The 24,616-nt window shown below is 38.2% G+C and overlaps 1 protein-coding gene across 1 annotated transcript; it reads left to right on the top strand.

The window, feature by feature from the left end:
* Positions 1-8,225: 8,225 nt before the first annotated feature.
* LOC309715843 (zinc finger MYM-type protein 1-like) lies at positions 8,226-11,581 on the top strand (the record flags this gene model as incomplete). Its single annotated transcript, XM_082549281.1, has 3 exons — positions 8,226-8,544; positions 8,796-8,849; positions 9,278-11,581. The coding sequence occupies exons 1-3, from the start codon at positions 8,518-8,520 to the stop codon at positions 11,579-11,581; spliced, it is 2,385 nt and encodes a 794-aa protein (XP_082405407.1). The 5' UTR covers positions 8,226-8,517.
* Between the last annotated feature and the right edge of the window lie 13,035 nt (positions 11,582-24,616).

Genomic DNA, 24,616 nt, shown 5'->3' with positions numbered 1-24,616 from the left:
AGACATTACTCATATACCAGAAAAAAACAGTGTTTGGACACACAATCTTAATCTCTGAATGAGGGTGTTATCAGTATTGTTGCCACTGACCTATTTTACAACTGGCCATGCAGTATGCCTTGGCAAACATTTGTGAAAGAATAGGTGAATTCACTGATTATACTGCAAATTCCACTGTTGCAAATTATTACTGAGTGCTGAGGTACATGAGGTATTAACATCAGCACAAAGGCTGTGCTCTGGGAGCTTCTTGGCATCGGTTTCCATGGCTGGGCAGCTCCTGTAGGTGTAATGTGTAGTTTATTATTCATTTGTGGCAATACATTTTGCCAACCCAGCAACCTTGTCAAGAAATCTTAGCAACATGCCAATCCTTATTCCAAAAGGTATTTTATGGGACATAACTCATTGTCAGGTTTTCTAAATACCTTTTAGATATTGGTCTGTTTAATATTTAAAAACAGATTGAAATATTTTAAATAAAATTAAATCTTCTCTTGTACAAAAGGAAGAATTCACCACAAGTGTATGCCTCTATATTAAGTTCTGAAAGCTCCCTTCATCCCAAATGGGTCTGACAAGAAGCTTTGTGCAGCAGAATGCCAAGCAGAAAACCATATGAAGGTAAATAGCAGAACAGTGCGGGGCAAGTTTTTGCTCCTCTTGCATACAGACTGCCACAGCGTGGGATGGTGCTGAATGAATGCAGAAGCAGTCACTCCCTAACTCTGTGATCACTCTTCTTTCACCTCTACCCCACAGCAGCCTTATATTAAATTCAGCCTCCACCTATTTCCTGAATCCATTATCAGTTTAACTCTATTCATCTTCCACACACCCTGTGGTTGGGGGATGAACCACAGTTCCTGTGACAAACTCTGGTGGGTGCTCTGAAACCTTGGATCTTGCAGCTTAAAGGTTGGCCCCATCTAACCACACCAATCCTCAAATTTGTAATCATTCTGAGCACCTGATGTGAGTGAATGCACCAAGCAAGTGTATATTTATGCAGCTGTGAATTTTATAATTGGATGTTTTGAGTTATGTTATGTGTTTTATGTGTGTGTGTGTGTGTGTGTGTGTGTGTGTGTGTGTGTGTGTGTGTGTGTGTGTGTGTGTGTGTGTGTGTGTGTCACCATCTGTGTTCACTATCACATGGCACATATTGGCAGTAAATAAAGGTGGTTCTGAAGTGCACATGTTGCTGGATTAGGTCAGTTTTTGACATCCTTCCTTCGCAGTATGAAACCTACATTTTAGTCCAAGCACATTTTGAAAAACATGAATGTGAAAAATTGGAATATAACAAGTCTTAATTCATGTTGTACAATTTTAAAATGAAAGTTAGGGGAATAGGAAGGTAGGTAGTTGGGTAATGAAAGATACAAAAATAAGTGCACCACTAAAAATGTGCACACAAAAAAATTTAAAAAACAAAAATGAAGAATGAATTTACAACAGGCTTGCTTCATCTCACAGAAGCTCTTTAGTATTCATGTCCTCAGTCTGTGTTCTTGATAAGGTACATTGCCCTTTAGGGGTCCTGTCCCAGGGGCTTGTTTGAACACACAACTTTAATGGGTTGGAAGGGAAAAAAAACAACGTAATGATATTTAGAATATGAATTTGAATAAGATGGAACAAGCCAATTAAAGATGTGGTGTGTCTCAGTAGGAAAGCGTAAGTGGTTCTGACAGAATTAAAAAGGAAATTAAAAAAGACATTGTGAATAAGTTTTCTTCTTCAGTTTTGATTTAAAGCTCAAAACACTGCCCAACTGTCGCACGCGCGTGTGTGTGTGTGTGTGTGTGTGTGTGTGTGTGTGTGTGGCTACTTTGGCTCCTAATCTGCAGATTGCTGGGTTTGTGAGAGCTACTTTTTGTACGTAGTTTTGACATGTACTGAATAGCAACAGAATTTCAAACACAACTTGATCACAGTAAGTATTAGATAAAAAACTTTGCATTTGTGAGAGAGAAAAGATAAATGGAAACAAACGTGCACGCAGTTCTTGTGTCAACAACAAGCAGATGTGTGGGGTTTTTTTCTGCAGCTACAGCAGATGCACTAAAACACTACAATGATTGGTACTAAAGAGGGAAATATGAACTAAATGGAGTGATGCTGAATGTTTGTGTAAGTGTAATTAAATGCATCAATGCTGCTGAGAGGATACTTTTTCTACTTAATATCCTTTCCTGACAGATAGTGTTTAGAGTCCAAATGAATGTATTTCATTCTAGAATAAAGCCAGTAAAGCCAAACTATTATAATAATCTAAGTTGTCAAACTGATAATTATACTTGTGCATTAAGTGACAAGCTAGTCACCACTCCAGCTTAAAAACGGCTAGCTACTAGTAAAAGTAAAAGGCAGAAAAACATTCTTGTGCTTTTTAGAGCAGCTCAAACAGTAGAAGATAACCAAAGTTAGGCGCATCATTGTGTAGTGAATGACCTTTTCTGTTTCCACAGATGCTGAAAGTAACTGATATTTCGTGTCTTCTATTTGGCATGCTAATCAAACAGTGAAAGTAGCAAAATTCATTAGCCTTTTAGAAAATTGTTACTGTTTTTACACTCTTTGTATGTTTCCTGTATGTAATTCAAATTATGTCGTGTCATTTCTTAACAACGTTGTTATTGTGAAACATTCTAGAAACGTATAGAAAAAACTTTATGTTTTGAGAAAGGATGGCACATAAGGAAATGTGTGATATTCATTCAAGACATTTTTTTATGTGATGCTTGGAAGTGGTCTCAGGTTAATGAGAGCGGAGCAGGTGCAGGTAGATGGATGTGTAGAAAAAACTCTGAGGCTAGTAACAGCGCAGGGATAAATGACAAGGAATGCTTGTAGAGAAAAACACGATGAAGGTAGGAATAACAAGAAGAGGTAGGATATCCACACCTGATCTTGGCTTTTCTCCTTTGCCTGCCCCTCCTGCTCAACCCTAGGCCCATTAAATTCACTTTAACGTTTGCTACATCTGTAATGTGGCATCTCAGCACCCCTTCCACCCTCCCCTGGGACACTGGGATAATCTCTGCTAAGCCTTCAGGAGAGAGGGATTTTATCCCTACATTGACAGATAGCGAGAGACAGAAAGAAGGAGAAGGGAAAAGAGCTGGCTACTGGAGGATAACAACATAGATAATGAGTTAGCTGTCGAAAAAAAAAATCTTTTCCATCCTCTTGTCCTTGTTTCTCAACTTGCCTGTCTGCTTAATCACTGAAGAGCTGCTTTTGCACTCCCTTAATAAAAATTGACTGCACTATATAAAAACTATACAGTAATAATGAATCTCTCTGTGTGATTTTACAAAAAAAAAAAACCCACACACATACTTAATACATGCATATTATTTCATTCTTTTCATGTGTTCACATACATATCCCTTTGGAGGGATGCTGTTGTTATTATTGTATGTTCTTGATGAAATGTTCTTATTAAGGCCTAAGAAGCAATTATACAAGCAAGTATAACCTAAGAAGTCATTTTCTTTTTTTAGAACACATAATCCTAGAACATAATAGGAATACGGCTTAGTTTATGCCACTGTTCTCCTTAAAAATAAATTTGGAAGCAATTGGATGCCGCTCTGTTGGTACAGGATGATGGATGAGAACATCAGATGTGAATCAGACCTTTGAAACCCTGTTTGTGATCATGTTGCAAGACTATAGTTTTATATTTAATATACTATGCTGTTCACCTAATTATTGATAAGAAAACAAATAAATACTGTTCTCAATATCCCTTTAAAGGGATTTATACATTACCTGATGTCAGGAATCTATATTTCATAGTATACTCAGTGCTCAGTCCCCTGTTCTGCCAGCTTTGTTGATAAAAGTGGCAACAACTCTGCGTTGGTCAGTCAGGGTTAGGGTTGCTTGTAAGCCAGACAAGGGGAACTGTTGCATTTTTCATATGGCTTCGTGTAAGGTGAAACATTCATAACTGGTTATCAAATTTAGGGTGGGAGCTCATCTAAGGGTACACTGTGTATGTGCTGAATGTCTATCGCAATTAAGAGCATAGAGAGCACACTGTGTTCTGTTGATCTTATGTGCTGCACAATAATGTTTAACATTTAGTATTTACTGTCATATTCCCATATATCATTGTGATGTTGTTTATTCTATTACTCTTGTTCTCTTCTGCTTGCTTTCTTTTTTCTTTCTCAGCAGGTGATCCAGGTGATTGATATATGCATTTTTTTTCTCTGCCCGTTCTGTTGGTTTTTGTCTTTTGCCCTTCTCCCCCGTCCCTCTTCTCAGCTGTTTCTCTTTCCCTCTTTCTTTCTCCCCTTCTTTCCCCCAGTCAAGTCTGTCCCGTATTCAGTAAGTGAAAATAAAATAAACAATAAAAGGTGAATCAAATGGACCATTACGGCAAGGCTGGGATGGTCAGTTTGGTAAAGTAAATCTGTTGGGCATCTTTCTTTGCCTTTAGACAACAATTCTGATGGCAAAAGAGCCAAACGGGACAGGCCAAAAAAAAAAAAAAAAAAAAAAAGAGAAGGTTTTAAAATCTCAGGGTAAAAAAAAAAGATTTTGTATGTGTAATAATAATAATTGCTTTTTTAAACCAACCTCAGAGGGGTTTTCCTTGTTTATTTTTTAAACTACATTTTAGCAGAACTTAACAGAGTAATTGTAGTACTGAGAAGAATAAATTGAAAGTTTTTGCAATACCTTAGCTTAATATCAATTTTGACATTTTAAACAAGATGTATGTTTATATTAATGCATTTACATTTAAATTAAGCCACTTATAATGAGATTCATAAATATCTTATAGCTGATCTAAATTTTGCACGATCATACTGTCCAGGTAACTTCACCTTGCCTTTTTTAAAACTAGTATTGCAGTTGATGAAAAGATGATAAATTTGTCACCTGTACTTACATCAACTCATTTTTTTAAAGGACAATATAGTCATAACAGTGTGGCATCATGGCTGTCTTCTTCCAGCTGCGGTTTGTGTCACTACAGGAAGTTAAGATATCAAATGTATTAGGTTAAAGAAAACCTTATAACTAATCTAAAAGATGCTTAAAGCCATTTCATGATCACTAACTTTAGATTTCCAGGGTTTACTATATCTGTATTCTTACCTAAAGGCATTTTCTTATACTTTCAACTACTACTAGCTACTATAAAATAAACACCATGCTAGCTGGGACAAATCAGTCTTTAAGTCTGTTTGTCCTGCATGCTGTTGTAAATATTCTGGATTCCACTGAGTAGTCACAAATTTCTGTGGAGGACTCAAATGGAGGATAATTAAAGCTTTTTATTTTTTTTAGAGCATTTCTTGTGGCTGTCTTCAACCCCAAAGTAAACAAAGTTCAAAAGGTATAAAAAGAGTTATCCAAAAAGGTGGAGTACAAAGAGGTACAAGAAACAAGAGGAAACCGTGGGAGCACAACAGTCATTCTGACAAAGGACACAGGGCTGATTAAGGAATGACAAACACATGTACAGTAAGTAATTACACACTGGTGAAGACAATCACAAAAAAGGAAGTAAAACTGTCACAAAGCATGAAAGAAAACCAACCTTCAAAGTAAAACAAAAAATAAAATACAAATATTAAACACAGACACAAAAAGACTCAGTTGACAACAGAGACAGTGGAACAGACAGGAAAAACAGCAGGAACTAGAGCTACTGCTAATAAAAATCAAGCCTTGAATCAAAACAATGGAAGCAAAACTGAAACTCATCCTTACAAAAAAAACATAACATGAAATCAAGAATCACAGGGTCAAAATGAACTGGGATTGTCAATATACTAGAATGAATCAAAGCTGGAATTCAAGGGTTTCACCGAAACACAGAAATCAAAACTACAACTCCAGTGAGACAGTGAAACAGAAACCTAAACTAAAGAATACAAAATCCTAGGACCATACCATGAAAAATATATGAAGAAAGAAAAGGATTTGAGAAAATAGAGAAGAAAATAAAAAATAACAAGAGCACTTAAAGTGCACATTTGTTTGAAAAGCATACTATACCTGGGTCATTGCAAGGGCTACTCAATAGCTGTTTCATATTGACAGGCTCACAAAGACATAACTTGCACTAACACTGAGCAGCGTCATAGGTAACACCCAGGAGGCACCTTCAGTGCTAGCAAGACAGACATACTGGGGGAAAAGCCCTACCACATATGACCAAACACAGACTGACAGGAGAAAGTGGACAATACTACCAGCAACAGTAGGAGTCAGTATGACAGGTGGGCGCGTAAAGAGTCCAATTATAAGAAACTGTTCAGGGAGCAACAGGTAGGGGAACACACACATTTTGCACATCCCCTATCTCTTGCTTTATGGGAATTGTCAGATAAAGATCAGAAAAAGGCCAGACAGAAATAACAGAAAACAGACTTTTGGTCTTTCAGAAATGTGCTGCAAAGTACATGTCTCCACCAGGGACTTTGGTAGGGGAAGATATAGTCCCAAAAAGGGATCTGTTGCTATAGAATACAGAAGACCATATGAGATATGACTGCATCTATTTTACCACTTATAGATGGGTTTTCTGATCTTATCGCTAAACTGGGTTGCCATGGGTGCACATATGTGTGCATATCACTGAGAGGGAAAAGTATTTGTTGTATTTTTAGTTTTTGCATACATTTAATTCAAAACAGTGTTCAGATGTTCAAATGTAGGCTGCATCAAAGTAACAGTAACAGAGTGAACATAAATTATAACAAAGGTATGATAAATTCTAAAAGATGGGTGTGGCCTAGGGGGACTAAGCTGTCAAAACAGAGGGGGTGGAGCAAAGGGGCGCTTTTGATAAAGCTACTGTAAAATTAAACATGGCTCTACATAAGTTTAAAAAAACAGCACTGTAAACTATTACATTAAAAGTAAGCATGTGAATGTATAAAAAAAGTACTTTAGTACTCACTGCAGGAAACCTGCTCCTGTTAGTCCCTTATTATCATATTAATTTTACTCATTTATCATCATTGCTATGTGTTAGGAAACTACTGTAAGCAAACACATCCATTTGAGTTCCTTTTCTTCGCTAATTACTTATATTTGACACCACATATGTCACTCCTATAACCTTAGTGTTTAACCTTGTGTTTTCTTATGTTATGTGGGTTAAAAATGTGAAATGTGAAAAAGCAGATGTGTGTAAACTGTTACTATGACTGAGGAAACAGTCAGATACAGTTTTAAACAATCTTTGATTGGTGCTTACATTTATCATTTCAATTATTTTTATTTCAATTATTAAAATAGGATCCCATCCAAAAAGGCCAAGTCCCAAACCACAACCCAATGTGATGAGTACTATATGTATGCAAACATGAAAACTTGTGAATACACTGTTATCAGTTATAATAAAGTTTTAAAGTTTGGAGCGCCTGATTCTTATTCTTCTTTCACACTTCACTTTTTTTCACAACATGAACAACTGACAAGCCTTGTCTGGCTTACAAGGTTAATTGGTATTCTCTTCTTGGAACAAAACAAAGTCAGTATTGTAAGAATTCTCGCCTATAGGAGATGAAAACTTTATTAGAATTCACGACGACCAGCGTGTGTAAGATAGAATTCCTCCGACCTCATTTGGGAGCAGGGTTTTCCATTAGTCAAGTGTTGTTGCTGCTTGCTTAACCAAGGGGAAAATGGGTTTTTAAAACTGCCACTCGTGAATATGTTCACTGTGTGTGTGCGTATGTGTGTGTATGAGTAAGTATGTGTGATTATCTTCACATTTATGCGCGTACGCACATCTCTGACGTGTCTTGAGAATGATTTTGTGCGGCCAACAGTAGATGTCATGCTGACAGTGGGATTCAGCAGAAGGAGTTAACATTCGTCACATTATCTGCTGGTGTTACTTCTGATTAGAAAATATAAATTACTATAAACGAATCATTCTTAGCCTGGTAACAGACTGAGCCTGTAGTAGTTTACTAGGTTGATTCAACAGGCGATATGCAATATTTTTATTCAAGCCCTCAAATTAAATCCAAAAGTGTGCAGTTTAGTCCCCAATTCTTATGAACATAAACTTGTGTCTGTATGCAAAACGTACGGATCTATAGATCCAGTGGCGTCGTTAGGCCTATTTTAGGGGTGCTGAAGCCTCCCTAAAATATTCTTAAGCCCCCCTAAATAATTTGGTGGGGTTTTTTTTTTTTGTTTTTTTTGTTTTTTTTTTAACTTATTCGATTTTTTTTTTTTTTACAGAACTTGCAGACAAATTCAATATAAAGATGCAGGAATATGAGTTTAAAGAAATAATAATATAAACCTGTCGCTATTCACACAAATATGATCATAACTCGGTTGGTCCCTTTCGCTTTACATTGTTAAGGTAGCGTCAGTGCTTCGTTATCCAATCCCTTCCAGTTGTTCACAGGGGACATCCACATGACTGAAAATCCAGTCCTCGTTTTCACTGCTACTTTACACTCCGCTCGTATACACCTGCAGAAACACTAGCGTGCATGTGGCAAACGGCAAGAAATCATGGATATACGCAAGTTTTTCAAGAAAGTAAGTCTTCATCACTGGCTGGTAGTAACAATTAGTTAGCTCCAGCTAACAGCAGAGAGTCCCATGTAAATAATGAACCAGGTGCTCCCCATTTTGTAAATAAAAACCTGGCTAGCGCACTAAGTTAAATTGTTAGCATAATGTTAATTTCTGTCACTCGTTTTAGCTCTGAAAAATCCAGCTGAGCTCATTCAGGTATGGTTATCATCAGTGGAAATAATAATAATCACTCCATCCCCATTAACCTGTAGGAGTCAGGGCAGAGGAGCACAGAGAGGCAGAGGGGAGAGACGTCTGCTGGAGAGGTGAGTCAAAGGATGGAGTCATTTGTGATGGAGACAGTCTGATTAGAATTTTATGGGACTCAATATGGATATGAAATATGAAACATTTCAGTCACGGTACAACATATAAGACCTGTTTAACTTGAGCTTTTATTTAGGAGAGTCAAGGTTAGAAAGTGGAGAGAGCAAAGAGAGAGAGATATATATAAGTCAAATTAGCCTGACTCACATATTTTTGAGGGTTCTATTTTAATATTACTTCAATTCAAATAATTTAGTAATATTTTTCAGGGCTTTAAATTGCAACCATTTTAGTCACATGCGTGCTCAAAATATAATGTTTGTAACTTCAAAATATTTGGGAGCAACAAATTACTGTGGAGCGGGAGCAGAAGTCATGATATTAGCAATTTACATTACAATTCAGTATGTTTTAATGTATCTTGAAGGGTGAGGCAGAAGGAGTGGCTGAGGGAGAAAAAGGTCAACAGGCAAGTTCAAGTCAGAGAGAGCAAGGAGAGACAGAGGAGCTGCAGCAAATGGATCGAGAGGCAGAGGAAGATCAAGTTATTACAGAGAGAGGAGAGCAAACAGGCCAAGAGAGGGAAAATGATGAAGCAGCTGCAGCAACTCATTCTACTACAGGGTTTGATTTAGGTGACAAAGACACAGGGCCCAGACAGGTGAAGCTGAAGAGCTATCCACATGATACTTTTGGTACACAGAAGCGAGCATTTAACCACAGCTGGTTTGAAAAGCACAACTGGTTAGAATATTCAGTCAACCAGAATGCAGCTTTCTGCTTCCCATGTAGAGTGTTTGGCAAAAACATCAAACATGATAGTTTGGTCAGTAACGGTTGCAAGAACTGGAAGAAAGCTTTAGTCATCTTTGGCAAGCATGAGATGGCACAAACACATAAGGACAGTGTTGTTACATGGAAAAGCTACCAGGGAACTAGCAAACAGGGAAACGTTGCACAGATGATAGCAACTGCAAATGTGAGTGAGATAGTCGAAAGAAGAGAGTATCTCAGACGAATTGTTGCAGTCACCTCTATGTTAGGGAGACAGGGACTCCCTTTTCGTGGTCATGATGAAGGTGAAGACAGCCCAAACAGAGGGGATTTTCTTGCGTGCATGGAGCTTTTGAAGGAGTTTGATCCTTTTCTTCAAAAACATAATCCCCCATCAAATGCACAGTATATCTCACCAACATCCCAGAATGACATGATTGACTGTTGTGCCCAGGAAGTTACTAGTGTCATTGTATCTGAAATGACAAAGTCTAAAGTCTATTCCATCATGGTGGATGAGGCAAGGGATAAAAAGGCAGAGCAGTTAGCTGTTTGTGTCAGGTACGTGTCAGAGGGGGCAGTGAAGGAGCGTTTCCTTGCACTTGCAGAGATAAAATCATTTGATGCCCAGTCCATTGCAAATGAGATTCAGCAGCAGATCCAAAACTATGGTCTTGCAGAGCTTAAGTGTGTAGCACAAACATATGATGGTGCAGCCGTTATGAGTGGCTCCACTGGAGGTGTACAAGCACATTTTAGAAGGCTCCATCCTGAGGCTATCTATGTGCATTGTTATGCTCATCAACTCAACCTGGTTTTGTGCAATACTTGCAAGGCTGTCCCAGAGGCCGTGGAGCTTTTCAGCTTGTTGGAGTGTGTGTATTCTTTCTTCAGCACCTCCCTAGTCAATCATCATAAGTTCATGGAGACTCAGGCAAAGCTTGGATTGACAAAAACTGAGCTTGTGCAACTTTCAAACACTCGCTGGGCATGTCAGTTGCGATCAATCAGTGCAGTTCTTGAGACATTGCCTGCCATTTTGGAGTGCCTATCTGCAATTGGATCCCCCATAGCTGTTGGTCTCAGAGCAAAGCTCTACAAGTTCTCAGCAGTCTATGCACTACTGATGTTTCAGTCGATTCTGTCTGTAACCGAAGGACTCCACAAATTCCTGCAGAAAGAGACTTTAGACCTGGCAGAAGCTTTTATCTGCAAACAAGCTGTGTGTGACACACTTAAGGGCAAACACTCAGATGCATTTGCTACAGAGCTGTATGAGAAAACCAAGGCCCTGTGTAACACCCACAGTATCCCTGAACCAGGTGTCAAGACAAGGCACAAACAGAGGAAAATGGAGGATTTTGTCCTGGAGGCAACTGTGGGTTCACGCACTGAATTGAACAACTCAGACACATTGAAAAGAGAGTTACTTTTCCCTTGTGTGGATCGGATGGTTGGCGAGCTTGATCAAAGATTTTGCAGTGTAGATGCAGGGCTGCTAAAAGGCATCCAGGCATGCAGTCCTAAATCTGAGAACTTCTTGAGTGAACCACACTTGAATGAACTTGCAAAGCACTACAGACTTGACCTGAAAAAAGAGGAGGTTCTGGTGGCCAGAAACTTTCTTACCCGGAAAACAGAGGCTGGATGTCCACCCAAAAATATGTTGTCTGTGTACAACCTCCTTGATTCAGACATGTTTCCCTCTCTGAAGGCAACCATCCAAGTTGCCCTAACAGTGCCTGTCAGCAGCTGCTCGTGCGAACGGTCCTTTAGTGCACTGCGTCGGCTGCACTCCTGGCTGCGTCAAACAATGGGTCAGAAAAGACTTCACAGTCTTGCAGTCATGTCTATTGAAAAAGACACGCTTCAGCATCTGAGTCACAACAGAGTGATTGACCGATTTGCCACTCTTAAAAACAGACGTCATTCTTTGATGCTTCCACCCACCAAGTAACTGGTGATTGCAGCCAGAAAAATGTACTTTTTTATTTTCAGTTTTTTTCTTGTTATTGATGCAGCAAACACATTTCCTCTGTTTTTTTGTTGTACTGTATTATAAAGCAGACTGAAATAAAACAATAGATCTATTGGTGGCCTAGGATGTTTAATCTGTCCAAAAAAGTAGGAAAACAATTTCTCAGTCTTTGTTTTCTGTTTGTGAAATTTTGTGCTCATTCACTACGTTCGTTCATGTCGTGTGCATCTCTTGGGGGCTAAGCCCCCCCTGTCCTTAAAACCTAGTGACACCCCTGTATAGATCTATAGTCACAGTGAGGTTTTTGCTTGTTATACATGCACTATCACTACTGTTACAAACATTTGTAGCAGGTCATTAGTAAGCTAAAAAGTTTGAAAACAAGGAGGAGCTCATTGGATAAGAGAGAATATAACATATTTTTCCCGTCACAGTCAGCGAGATTATTTTTCACTAAGGCGTCAATAACCATTCTCTCGACTAAGTCAGCATGTCATCTTTTCAAGGCAATACTCATCCCCATTACCAGTGACTATCTGACAAATACCTGACAGCCAGTCAAGATGTGTATTCTGGCAAGGGAAAAACACATAATGAGACGCATATGCACACATGCAGCACACTATAGCAGTTGCCAGATATGCATATTAGTCTAGTCTGAAGTAAACTGTAATAAAGGATCACTACAAGAATGAGACAAGCAAATGGCTGTCAAGGGGGGCCAACCCACTAACATGGAATCACACACCCTTCAAGATGAGTATCATTTTGAGCCTCAGTCTCACTGGAACAATTAGAGTGTAAAGGAAGGCTAGGCTCCTGTCAGCACATGTTCAGTGAAGATTAATTAATTCTGCTATAGTCTTTAAGGATTGTAGCAAGCATTAGGAGGGGTGCAAATTGCAAGTTTATCACAACTTTCAAGCAACTTTTGACCAACATGCTCACAGAGAGCAGTTTGACTCAAATATGTTGCTATGACTCAACCACTGATCCATTTAACATATTCTGATGCAAAATGCAAAAGCTTCCATATTGTTTACTATCAGTCAAATAGATTTAATGAAACAATTCACTGTTCAGTGTTGTGATATTTTAAAACGATTTCTATACTTCTTTTGTTGTTGCACTTTTTATGAACTTTAGTTTGATGTGCAACTTTAAAAAGCTGGGATGCTGTGTACATGTAAATAATGACAGAATGCAATGATTTGTAAATCTCATAAACTGATATTTTACAAAAGATTTTCTAGAAAATGACAGTGATTATGTCATGTACTGCAGCTGATTAGAAAAATAATGTTCCTTTAGATTTAAATTCATGTTGGGAAACATTATTCCGAACTTGTTTCACAGTTTCTAGAGTCAGTTTTATTGCAGATTGATGAACCTCTGCCTCTGCCCATCTTTATTTCTAACAAGCTCTATCTCTTTCAGATTTCTATACCCACTCATATTACTATCTGTTACCAGTAAACATAATCATTTGTAAACTGTCCCCACAACTGTTTTTTCTTAGTAGTCCTTCCTTTTTCCTGATGTGCCCAGCTTTTTTGAGATGTCTTCCAGCCTTATAATTCAAATTGAGCTATTATTTTTCATGAAATAGTAAAACACTTTATCAGTTTAAAGATTTGACAATTTGCAGTGTTCTTTTGTGAATAAAATGCATGTTTATGCGATTTGCAAATCATTACATTCTGTTTTTGTCTACAGCTTCCCAACTTTATTGAAATTGGAGATGTTAATTGGCAAAGAAAAAGTATCTTACATTATTTTAAATAAGTGTAGTTTTTGGGGCATATTATTGCTCTTCGTGGCCTGAGAGTTTCATCATTATATCGTGTGCCACCCTGCTTGTCCTTTTCACCACTCCAGAGTTACTTATGTAAGTAAAGAATGACTTCGCAACACCTTAGTTATCCCCAGCACAAATCATCCTCTTTCCCGCAGCAATGTCTTATTTTTTTTAGCCCCATACTCCAGGGAAGAGTATAAGGAGAGCCTCAATGCTTACTGAGACAGATGGAGATTTGTAGTTGAAAGGTGAAGCTACACTCAGGGGATAGCTCATGTGTTCGTAAAATCCTGAGTGGCTCAAAGCTACAGAAAGAAAACACAAAAGAGGGACATGTTAGCGTTTTTCACTTGGTGAGACAGATGAAGGTCTTTGAACCTGAGCTGATTATCTCACTGATGATTATCAGCCAATACCAACCTCACCATGAAATGCTTGCAGCAATTCATGAATTTTCCAACAGATGCATGTTTTTTCAAAAAGCACTTGCACTGTACAGATAAATTGATATTTTATTTGGTTCTGCCAGAAAAATGTACTTTTTAGTATATCCTCATGTGAAAAGTTCACTTGCTGTAGCTTATGTAGTGGAGTTTTTATTTCTTTTCTCTCTTTTTTTTTTCTTTTTTTGCCTTAGGCTTTTAGCAAAGTTTGCCCAACTTTTTTTCTTCTGTCGCTCCCTTTGTATCAGAAATAAAAGCATGCGCGGACTTGAGTTTTCTCAAAGTACCATGGGATTGTATGTGCAAGTCTTTTGTACTTTCCAAGCACCCTCCGCCATCTCCATGTTTCCCCTCCAACACCACCCTCCCCCTGTGTTCAGACCTCGGTACATGTGTGTGCCTCTGCCAGTGTGGAGTATGTGCTTTTCATTAAGTACATCTCTTTCAGTACAGATAATTATTCCTGTCAGTTAGAAGTGCAAACACTCATTAACAGAAAGCAACATAGACACACTCCCAGTATATCCTTTCTCTTTGTGGCAGTATGTTTTATCAGCTTCAGTGCTGTTATTATTATTGTTTTTGTAAAATACATATCACAGTATGTTGCTGCAGTATTTTCAAAACCTGTTTACTTTTTATCCAATTTCCTTTCATTTTAATTTTATCAGAACCACATATGGTTCCCATTTGCTCTGGAATTTCATTATTAGTAATGTCTTTAATGTTATAATGTCTTTTTCCAAATACAATTTGGTATGGCCTGCTCAGCTAAATACAGTCTGGAGTTGAATTTAGTCATAGCACTATCGCACCGACACAATCCTGCTTGTAAGAGATTATTTAAAATCATGTGAAACTCTCCACCATTTGACCTTAGAACTGAAGAAGCTTCTCGGATGAGAGGTGAAACATCTTCAAGCAACTTAAAGAAGTCCAGACGCTTTTCTTTCCAAGCTCCTTTGACTACGATGACCTGGATGACTGAGAACCTTCACAGACATGTGAAACAATGTTTCACAAATAGCAAAAAATACAAATTTGTAATAATATCGATTAATGATGTCATGTTGATGTACTCAGTCACCTGGAATAAAGCATTAAGGTCCAAGACTAACAACTTGTTTGGCCATCACATTTCAGCACCTCAAAAATAATAAAACCTAAAAAAAGAATCTTTTTTTATTGTTTTTTCTCCAGACTTTTGAATCTTTTTTTTCTTTTAGATGGACACTGACATACATCATAACCAAAAGAAGAAGATGTTATAGGATAAATTCATTTTGATAGCTCATTTTCCTCTACATTCCTTTGTCCCTCTACGTGTAAACTTAAGCAAGTGTTGTTGCTGTAGAGGCACACAGATGTGAACAGTGACCAACTTCTTAAACTCAATGATGGACAAGCTTTTACACATGTATAAATGTATGTTCACATACCGGACTGTGAAAAATCAACTCAAATGCATATCCACCCATTTGGGGACAGTTTATAAAGCAGTTATAACTTAATATGCTAAACTTAAATGTATTGGTGTCAGCAATTTATTTCTGCCAAAAAAAAAAAAAAAGAAAAACATATTTGCCTTCTAAGCATATTTTTCTTAAAAGTATTTATTGTAGTTCACAGTAAAAGGCTACCTTAGCCATAACTAATGTGTCTTTCTGCACTTGTGCGTATAGTAAACAGCTCCGCTAATTATAAGAAGCACTGCCGTCTCCAGAATCTAAAAATGATTTCATATAGGTCACACACAGGTACACTATGAATTTATGAACAGCAAAAGCAACAAGCTACTGAAGTAATATTACACATATTTTGCCTTAGAGAGTAAGAATGTAAGGGCACTGTATAAAATAAACTCCAAGAACTTAAGTTACAAGTTACAAAGTTATATACAAAACAAAGTCTAACGCTTGGAGAATGAAACAGAAATTAATGGATTATTGTTTCCAAAGTAAAAGGCAAAGATTTGGTGTTCATAAAGAAGGTCAGGAGCACCAAATTATGGGCTGGATTTTAGGGCAGTGACAAAATAATGGAAACAGAGAAAAGAGGGGAATGGACAAGAGAAGAAACTTGATTTTGGGAGCTTGGCTTGATGAAGTAGGGTGTCAGAAGGTCAAAGGTGGAAAGATGTGCTTTAGAAATGATGGACTGAAATGATGTTGCGACTGAAGCTCGCAACCTGCAGTGCAGTAAATTATAATATGTTATGGGTGATCAAAAAGATCTGGCCATCAATCCTGATCTGATGTTTTTTTTTCAAGATCATCTTCTTGTGAACCTCTAGACTGAAAACTATAAGCTGAAAAATCACCGTTTTGACATCCTGTCCAACTATGCCACCTTATAGAGGTACAAGTGCAAGAGGACATAATGGGACATTCAGGAAGATAGCTAAGTATAGTGTAGCACTGTTGACACTCTTGTAATGGATGGAAGCTAAATCTTGACTAGAAAAACTGGCAATTTTACATCACACAAGGTTTTTAATTTAACTCTGAAATAGCTTTAAGTTAATTAAATTTAATTTAACTAAGTTTTCACAGTTTGACAGTTAATATAAAAGTTGTTTGATCAGCTAAGTTAACATACCATGTAAAAAAAGAAGAGACGTGTTGTTTTTATCAGTTATTGAAAAAAAACCCAAACTATGTTTTAAATAGAAAGAAAGGGACAAATACACATTTTCTGCCCTGTGCTCACACTATACGTTAATTACTATGTGCACATCTGTTTTAATGGGACCTAAAACTAGGGAATAACACAAGTTCTGCTTCAAGGTGGACTTCTTTAATTTTTAATTGATTTGATCAACACCAAAGCTTTACTTTGCTACAGCATTTCTCAGCTCCTCCCTTGAGAACAAAGAAATCCCCTGCTTGAGATGAGAGAAAGAAGGGTGATACATAAAGTGTCTGACTGTCAGATGCACAGACAGCTTCAACGCTGTGTCTGCGTGTGTGTTTGTGTGTATGCATGTTTGTGTGTTTAACACTAAGTGTTGTCAGGTTGATGCCCCGGGCAAGTTATTAAGCAGCAATCCTTGTGCCCCAGGCCACTGTAAGACCTTAACTGTCTCCTGATGCAGCTAGGGGATTGTTTGGTTGTGTTTGTGTAGATCTTTGTACTTGTGAGCAGTGGCAACTGTGTGCCATTTCATTTGTGTGTATGTGTGGTACTCTGAGGAATGCTTCAAAAATACATCTCACCATATGCAAGGGGAAAGAAAGAAGAATGGAGGAAGCAGTGGATGAAAAAAAATGTTTTTGTGGTTATATGAAGTATCCTCTGGAGATAGCCATGTCTTTGCTCTGAGGGCGTGTTTGTCCTTATCAGGTGGGAAAAAGGACTTTTTTTTTCTTGCTTCACTTCACAGTTTAGATTCACGAATCATTTCAGAAAAGTAGAGATATGTCTTTCTATCACAATCTTTCAGCAATGTGCCCATTGCCTGATTGCTGCTGGCACATCAAATCTATTCCGGGGCCCTGAAGGTATGTTAACAAGTTTAACTTAAAGTAACTCAAAATGCGGATGTATGTATGTGTTTGCCTCCATTGAAGGGCAAGGACATTTATGTCTGTGCGTGTGTGTGTGAGTGTGGATGGGTTTTCCACTGGCCTGCAGTTAAAGCTGTGAAATTGTTCAGGTCAGAACTATTTATTGGACTGCTGTAAATGTGTGTGTGTGCCCTCCACACACCGTTTCATAGCTAAATGTTATTGCTTGAGTTGGAGATTACACTCTTTATTTCCCCATTACCAGCTGCTCTCTCACTTTCTCTCTCACTGCCTTTTCCTCCACCTCATATTCATTTCCATCTCTCCATCTACCTTCCCCTTTTACAACGTATAACTCTGCCATTTTAATCCTCTGCTTCTCTTGGGAAGCACCGGAGTCAAAGACGGGCTTAAACATTGGAGTAAACGGCCTGATATTGCATTTTGACACGCCTCATATTATTTCCCCTTCAATTTAACTGCTCGCCGAGAAATGTGGGACTTTCTTTCACCCCGCATCCCCTCTTCTCACCCTTTTTCCATATCTTTCTGTCATAATGTGTTTCAGGTGGGAGGGTATAGCGGCTGGACATATTGCACTATGCCTTCCAATTCACTCAATTTTTATTCATTTATCGACTGTCCTTTGTACAACAAAAATGAGCTGCAGAGGAAAAAAGGAGAAGAAAAGAAGACAGAGCGAGATTAATCATGACAAACTGATGTTGTACTGCATGGCCAGGGTCAAGCAATCTCATTTTCCAAGTTAAACTTTAGCTTGCTCTTCCCTTGGCCCCAGCTTCAAATGAATTTACTAGCTATTGATCATTTAGTTTCCACCAGACTGGGAAGTGCATGGAGTTTCTGCAATTACTGTGGAATTTCAAAGGTCTTCTAAGTCGGGATTTAAAACGTATTTTTCTTTTTGCAGTGTTTTTCTGGGATTTTTAAATGTCTTCTGCTTTACATATAATATGTACTATTAAAGGCAGGATAGGCAATCTGTTTTTGGTGTAAACTGACAAAAATTTCAAACTTAACTTTCACTGTATTGCAGTTCAGCTTATATATAACCCAGTTGTCTGTTAAGAAGGGCTTAAAAAGAGAGGGGAGAGGTGCATGATGAGGGCTGAGTTTTTCTCTCTTTTTTGTGCCTTCTGCAGCTTTAAATATTGGACCGAAACTCCAAACTGGTGCATGATTTAATAGCATAGAAATTCATTTTAAAAATGAATCAGAATTGACCGTTTCAACTGACAACTTCCATAATCAGTCGTTTTTGGGTTTTTTTTATTGTAAATTGAATATGTATTTATAATCCTGCCCAATCTTAACAATTGAACAGGTTTTGTCACTCAGCTTTTATGCTCCTGATTAACACAATATCACGAACGGACACTTGGTCAGGAGCCCTTGGCATCATTTCTTTAATGCACGCGCTACGCTGTAACCACCGTTTTCTGACGCACAGGGTAGCATCTGGCCTGATGAGGAACTATACACAAGACATAAATCCATGTCATGTGGGGTGAAAGTGGCATAAACCACAGGATTTCCATTCCACAGACAGGGTTATGAATGTTTGACAATATTTCACATTGTTAACTACATGTTAGAAGGCAAAACTTCTCCCATCTGCAGTAAGCTTCTCCTTCATTTTCTTCCTCCATGGCGATAAGCTCCGTGACAGTGATGACACCGGCAGAGAACATTTGGCTACGGTTTCAGTGGAGTGAGACAGCCCTTGCCTGACCTCCTACTCCTGTCTCATTAACCACCTAACAGTAAGTAAAGCTGACTGTTTTCTGTGCTAGACTCCATGCATTTATTATGATTATTATTATTAATAAACAAAATATTTTCAACATGTCAACAAGTGGGTATAATCCAGTTGTAAACGCTGGATTCTTCTTATTTATTACAACATAATCTCCTCCATCAGGATCAGTCTTGCTATGCCTGCTGCAGCTTCTGAAGTGAATTTCCAGTTGGCCGCCTCGTAAAAAAATTTCGCTCAGACAACATTATTATGGATCTAAATATTCAATCATATCGCATATATGCAGAGAGTTGCTGTTTCCATGAAGTCTCTTCAACCCAACAGTGTTAGTGTGTAAGCGGGGTGAACACAAGCTATTTCGTGTTTGTTTGTTTATTTATTTAATGACGCCTCGCAGTTATCTCTGAGACAATCATAAATGTATATCATTGATTTCCGGCCAAACAGTCTTAATAAACTGAGAAGATCCTGTACTGTTTATGAGGGCATATATTACCTTGATAAAAACACTACATCACAGATTTATAGGGTACACAAGCAGCCTTATATGGAATATAATATAACAATACTGCATGTAAATCACTCTTTGCTCCATAGCCCCTGCAGCATCTTCTAGCAAAGGGAACCCTAAAATTATGAGTCATAGTGATAATTCAATCTCAGATGTATGACAACTAGCAACTCAGGCGAAAAATATTTGAAGCTTTTATTTTTTAACCACATACGCTCGCCAGACTGCTGTCCTCTTACTGCTGTTCAGTCTACCTGACTCCCTTGACTGTCTGACAGGCAGATGTTTGGACTGTGAGGTGAGGAGGTGACTCCACTGGGAGTCCTCTCCCCAGTAATTGGCTGTCACACACAGCTTCCCAAAGTTGGCAAATCGGATTTGTGGCGTTTGTGAGGATGGGGGGCAAGGCCAGGGATAATATGGCAGGGTGAAGGCTTTAACTGCAGGTGTAAGTGTGTGTGCTTAACCTCTTACTAGCACTCTCTGTCCCCTTCTCACTTATCTACCTCTTCACCTGTCTTACTTTCACTCTGACTCTCTACCCTGCTCCTGATCTGGTACTTCGGTACTGTCTTGCTATGTACACAACGTGTTGTTGGGTTTGTTTTTCTTCCAGTGGTCACTTCATAGCTGCAGACTGGCAGCTTACATATTCCCTCCCTGCATGTTTGGCCATACTTATGCATTTTAATGTAAATAAATTATTGTATGAGACAAACTTTTTAAACACTTTGATTATAAGTATGATAACTGCATTACTGCAAGCAGAGATTTAAGAAAAAAATAAGTCTCAAAAGCAAAACATGCTATAAGGTTACTTTAATGATAACATAGTGGCAGTAATAGACTTTACATGTATCCTGTTACCCAAACTTCAAATGTTTTTATTTAAAATTCAATACCTAAATAACACAATTACATTTTTTTTGACAAAAACAACTCATTTAGCACTTTTTTTGTTGCATGCCACACGTATAACTAAACTATGATAAGTTTCACCCACAATGAACTTTCAGCAATGATATATTGTTGCTATGTGCACAGTACCTCAATTCCCACTGAATCTTTCTTGGAACAGTATTAAGTTGTTTACAGAATTGACCAGTGCTGCTCTGCAACCACAGATTTTGATGTCATTCGTCGCTTCCTGCGTGTTAGTGAGTCAAAAGTTTCGAAATAAACTTTTGTGCTGATGATAAACATTGACGTTTACCCCATCAAAAACAAAGGCTAGTGCATTTTACAGCTATATTCCTACTGGTTGCATCAGGGTGCCTTAGAGATCCCTTGTAGATCCAAAAGAGTTCTGGGACTTTCACAGACAACAAGACGCCAGCTGTCGTTAGATTTGATTGGATTTCATGCAGCTCGGCTCATTCTGTTGTGTTGAATTTTCTCGAAAAAAAAAAAAGCCTGCCTACTTCACCACACCTTGGTGTCCAGACAGGATAACAGAAAAATCTCTTTTTCTCACAGCTCATGTGTCCATACTAGCAGGCTATCTGCTGCTTTAGGGCAGTAGGAATAAGGTTTCATGGCTAAAGACTAAAGATGATTAAAGACTCTGTCAAAGGGATGTGTGACAGAAGTCTAAAATAGTGTGAAATGTGTCTCAGTAGCTTTCACTTCATACACTCATCACATTGTAAGGGCAAGTGTAATAGGATTTTATTTTTAAATCTAAGCCTTATTTTGTTGGCTAGGAAATGTAATGTGATCTCTTTTTCATGGGTGACTTGACTAATACAGAAACACATTAAAGGCACACCTGGCATACTATAGTAAGTAACATACATTTAAAAAATGTGATAAACTCAAGAGGTTAATAAATAATAATCCCTCCTGTATTTAAAAACAAATCTATCACTGTTGGAGAGTAAGACATTCTGTCTCCTAATGCCAGAACAAACACTACTAAAACTCGAGATAGTAAATAATCCATCTGGTGCAGATAGAATGAATTGGCAGCTTTCCCTATCTAGTCTCTGTAGAGGAGTTTCACATATTACACCTTGATAACATCTTGATGGTTTATCTCCTCTTTCCTTGGCAAAGGTGACTCTTTAAGCACTTCTGAGGACCATCTGGGGTTAAGAGTATATTTTGTATTTTAAGACTGATCTACAGTTGTCACAGATTTTATATGATAAAGTACAGGTAGGGTTTCTATTAACTAAAAGTCTTATAAGGTGTGATAATTTAAGCTTAGTATGTTCGTGTTGTTATGTAAAGTCCAGCTACTAGCTTATATAATGTCCATTTTCATGTTTCCATCTATCTCCTGTAATTACATCTGTAGTCGGGCTGATATATTTGCTGCTTTTTAAAATTCTGCCTCATTTAATTTTTGTCCGAGGATGTGCTACATTCTTTACTTAGCACCACAGCAAGAGCTTCTTTGTGTGATCAAGTGAAGAGTCTTTATAAGGCAAGATGAAAGGAAGAAATCTGAACTAGTTTGATAACACCAAAGGAGCCAGCAGTAGACCTGTCAATATGGGAATCCCTCAGCCCCGGGCGATTCTGGAAACATGAATGCACCCATATGCACATTGTAGCACAGTGTTCAAGTGTGAGATAACCTGATGCAACTTAGCCCACTACACTCTTTGCTCTGCCTCAGGTACCCACGTGTTTTCAGAGTGTCCGATTTTACATTTCCCAGAAATTAGTGCGGTGCATTGTGTCACTGAGTATGCAAATCATGTTAACTACTTGCAAGGACACCAAGCAAACCGTGACAGGAGAGTGAGAAGTAGGAATGAGGAACTTGTGACTCAGGGTGCTTTTGTACATGCCTGTAAAGTCTAACATACACTCATGCAAAAAAGAAAGTTTTCCTGCAGTCCTGTGGAAGGCTTACACCCTCACTATTTCCATAGGAATTAAGAGGGTACATTGCTGTGAAAAAGTATTAGCCCCTTCCTCGTTTCTCATTTCTTTGCTTGTTTGTCACACTTTGTAATTCAATTTGATTAATTAATTTTAATTAGGAAAAAAAGTTCTTCAATCGATATGAAAAACATAATTGCTCTCTGGACTGACCATAATAGAAAAGCCCTCCAGTGGGACTGAATTGAAAGAAATTCTGAACATCTTATTCTGTCAGAAAGCTTGTCCCATATTGGGTTGTTGAAAAGAAAAGAATCAAGGTGTCGTTATGGCAAAGTCCAGACCTTAACTATATCCTTAGCCAAAATTCCTCCACAATGATATGAGACACTGATGAAGTCATTTTTATTTAAGTGTTATTGCTGCTAAAGGCGATGAAGGCTGTCTCAATTCAAAGGCTGCTCCAAACGCGGCCAACAAATGCATCCTTCATTTCCCCGAATTTGAAGGATGGGTCGGGTGTGTCCTTCATGGTAAAGTTTATCAAGACATCACATATTTGCAAAAGTGCTCCGACGTTTTCGGCGAGAACAGCGGATTCTCAGCACATCGTTTTCAGACCTCCTGCAGTCTTTCGCTACTCAGGTTAAACATGATAAACATGAACATAAACATGATATAAGTCACTTAGATAACTTAAAAATGTTATTGTTTGTCTTTTTTCAGTGTTTTATTTGTTCCTGAGTAAATTGGTGTGGCTGAGATTAAAGTTATTAGATTAGATTAAATAAAACTTTATTAATCCCTCGGATGGGTTCCTCCGGGGTTTTCACACAGCTGAATAAACGTCAAACAGAAAACTGATTAAACAGAATTTACGCCAGTGTCCTGTTATATTTTAGATAGCAAGGAGCAGACGGCTGAGTTTATTAAACTCCACAGAGACAGCGATAACACAAATCTGAAGGCCAGACCGTCCCATTTCACAGCCTCTCACTTCCAGCCTTCTCGGTCTTCGAAGGACCCGTAGACCACGAAGGATGCGGCCTAGGTTTTAGGACATAGCTCGAGATACATCGACGTAGGACATGGACTATCAAAATAAAACAGGAAATATGACACATATGCACAGACACGGACTTAGAGACACAAGCTTAACACAACGACATAAATGACATGGTAACAGAGGGAACATAGAGACAAGACTGACTAGACAAGGGATCAGGACAGACACAGAGAAAATATGGGGACAGAAACTGAACACAGAACAGGGAACATCAAAATAAAACAGAAGGCATACAACAGGTACAGAGACACGGACTTGATACTGAACATAAGGAAGATGGAATATAGGGACAGGAGTGACATGAGACACGACTGACTGGGGAACAAGAGAATTAAACAGAAGGGGGAAACTAAACCGAAGAACTAAAAATCACAAACCCAGAGGAACTGGAGAGCTAGAATCACAAGACAGCAACCAAAACACTAGTAGTCATAAACTGAGATAAACCGACTCAGGGCCATGACAAATGGAGCAGATGTCAAATGGACTGCAAAACTAAAAGATCGCACAGATAACATGTTCTGCTGAACCCAATTCAATATTTCATAACATTAAGGACAGTTATCGACAGCTACAGCAAAATGTAATGGCTTCTTTCTTTCCACCAACTTTTGTTTGTGCACAATCTTGCCAACAATCAGAGAGACAAACAAAAGACTTTGGTAAAATGCCCATGCCTTGGCTCTACACTTGGCAGATGAACAATAATAAAAAACACAACAAATAAAATGCTGCTTTGTGTGATGTCACAACCCGTTGCACTTAAATCATCCTCTAATACTCTATATATATATTTATACTCTGCTTAGTTTATCACCTACCAAATTTGATTGAATTTCACATGCATTTCATTCACCTGTGTTCTGTTACATCGTCTGTATATCCTTATAAATGACAGTAAATATAAAATAAGTGCTACAAGAATAAGCTGCCATGAACCGCAGCTCTTCAAACTCTTTCAGCAGTCACCTCAGCTCTTACGGAATTGAAAGGTTTCTTAATGGCAGCAGAGGGAGTAAGGAGGAACATAGAAAGCGCACAGGAAAGCATAATAAAAAAGCACCCCCAGAAAGAAACA

This window comes from Aulonocara stuartgranti, assembly GCF_965226115.1.
Source record: "Aulonocara stuartgranti genome assembly, chromosome: 10".
NCBI classification, from domain to species: Eukaryota; Metazoa; Chordata; class Actinopteri; order Cichliformes; family Cichlidae; genus Aulonocara; species Aulonocara stuartgranti.
This window is presented reverse-complemented; position numbering and strand designations above follow the sequence as displayed.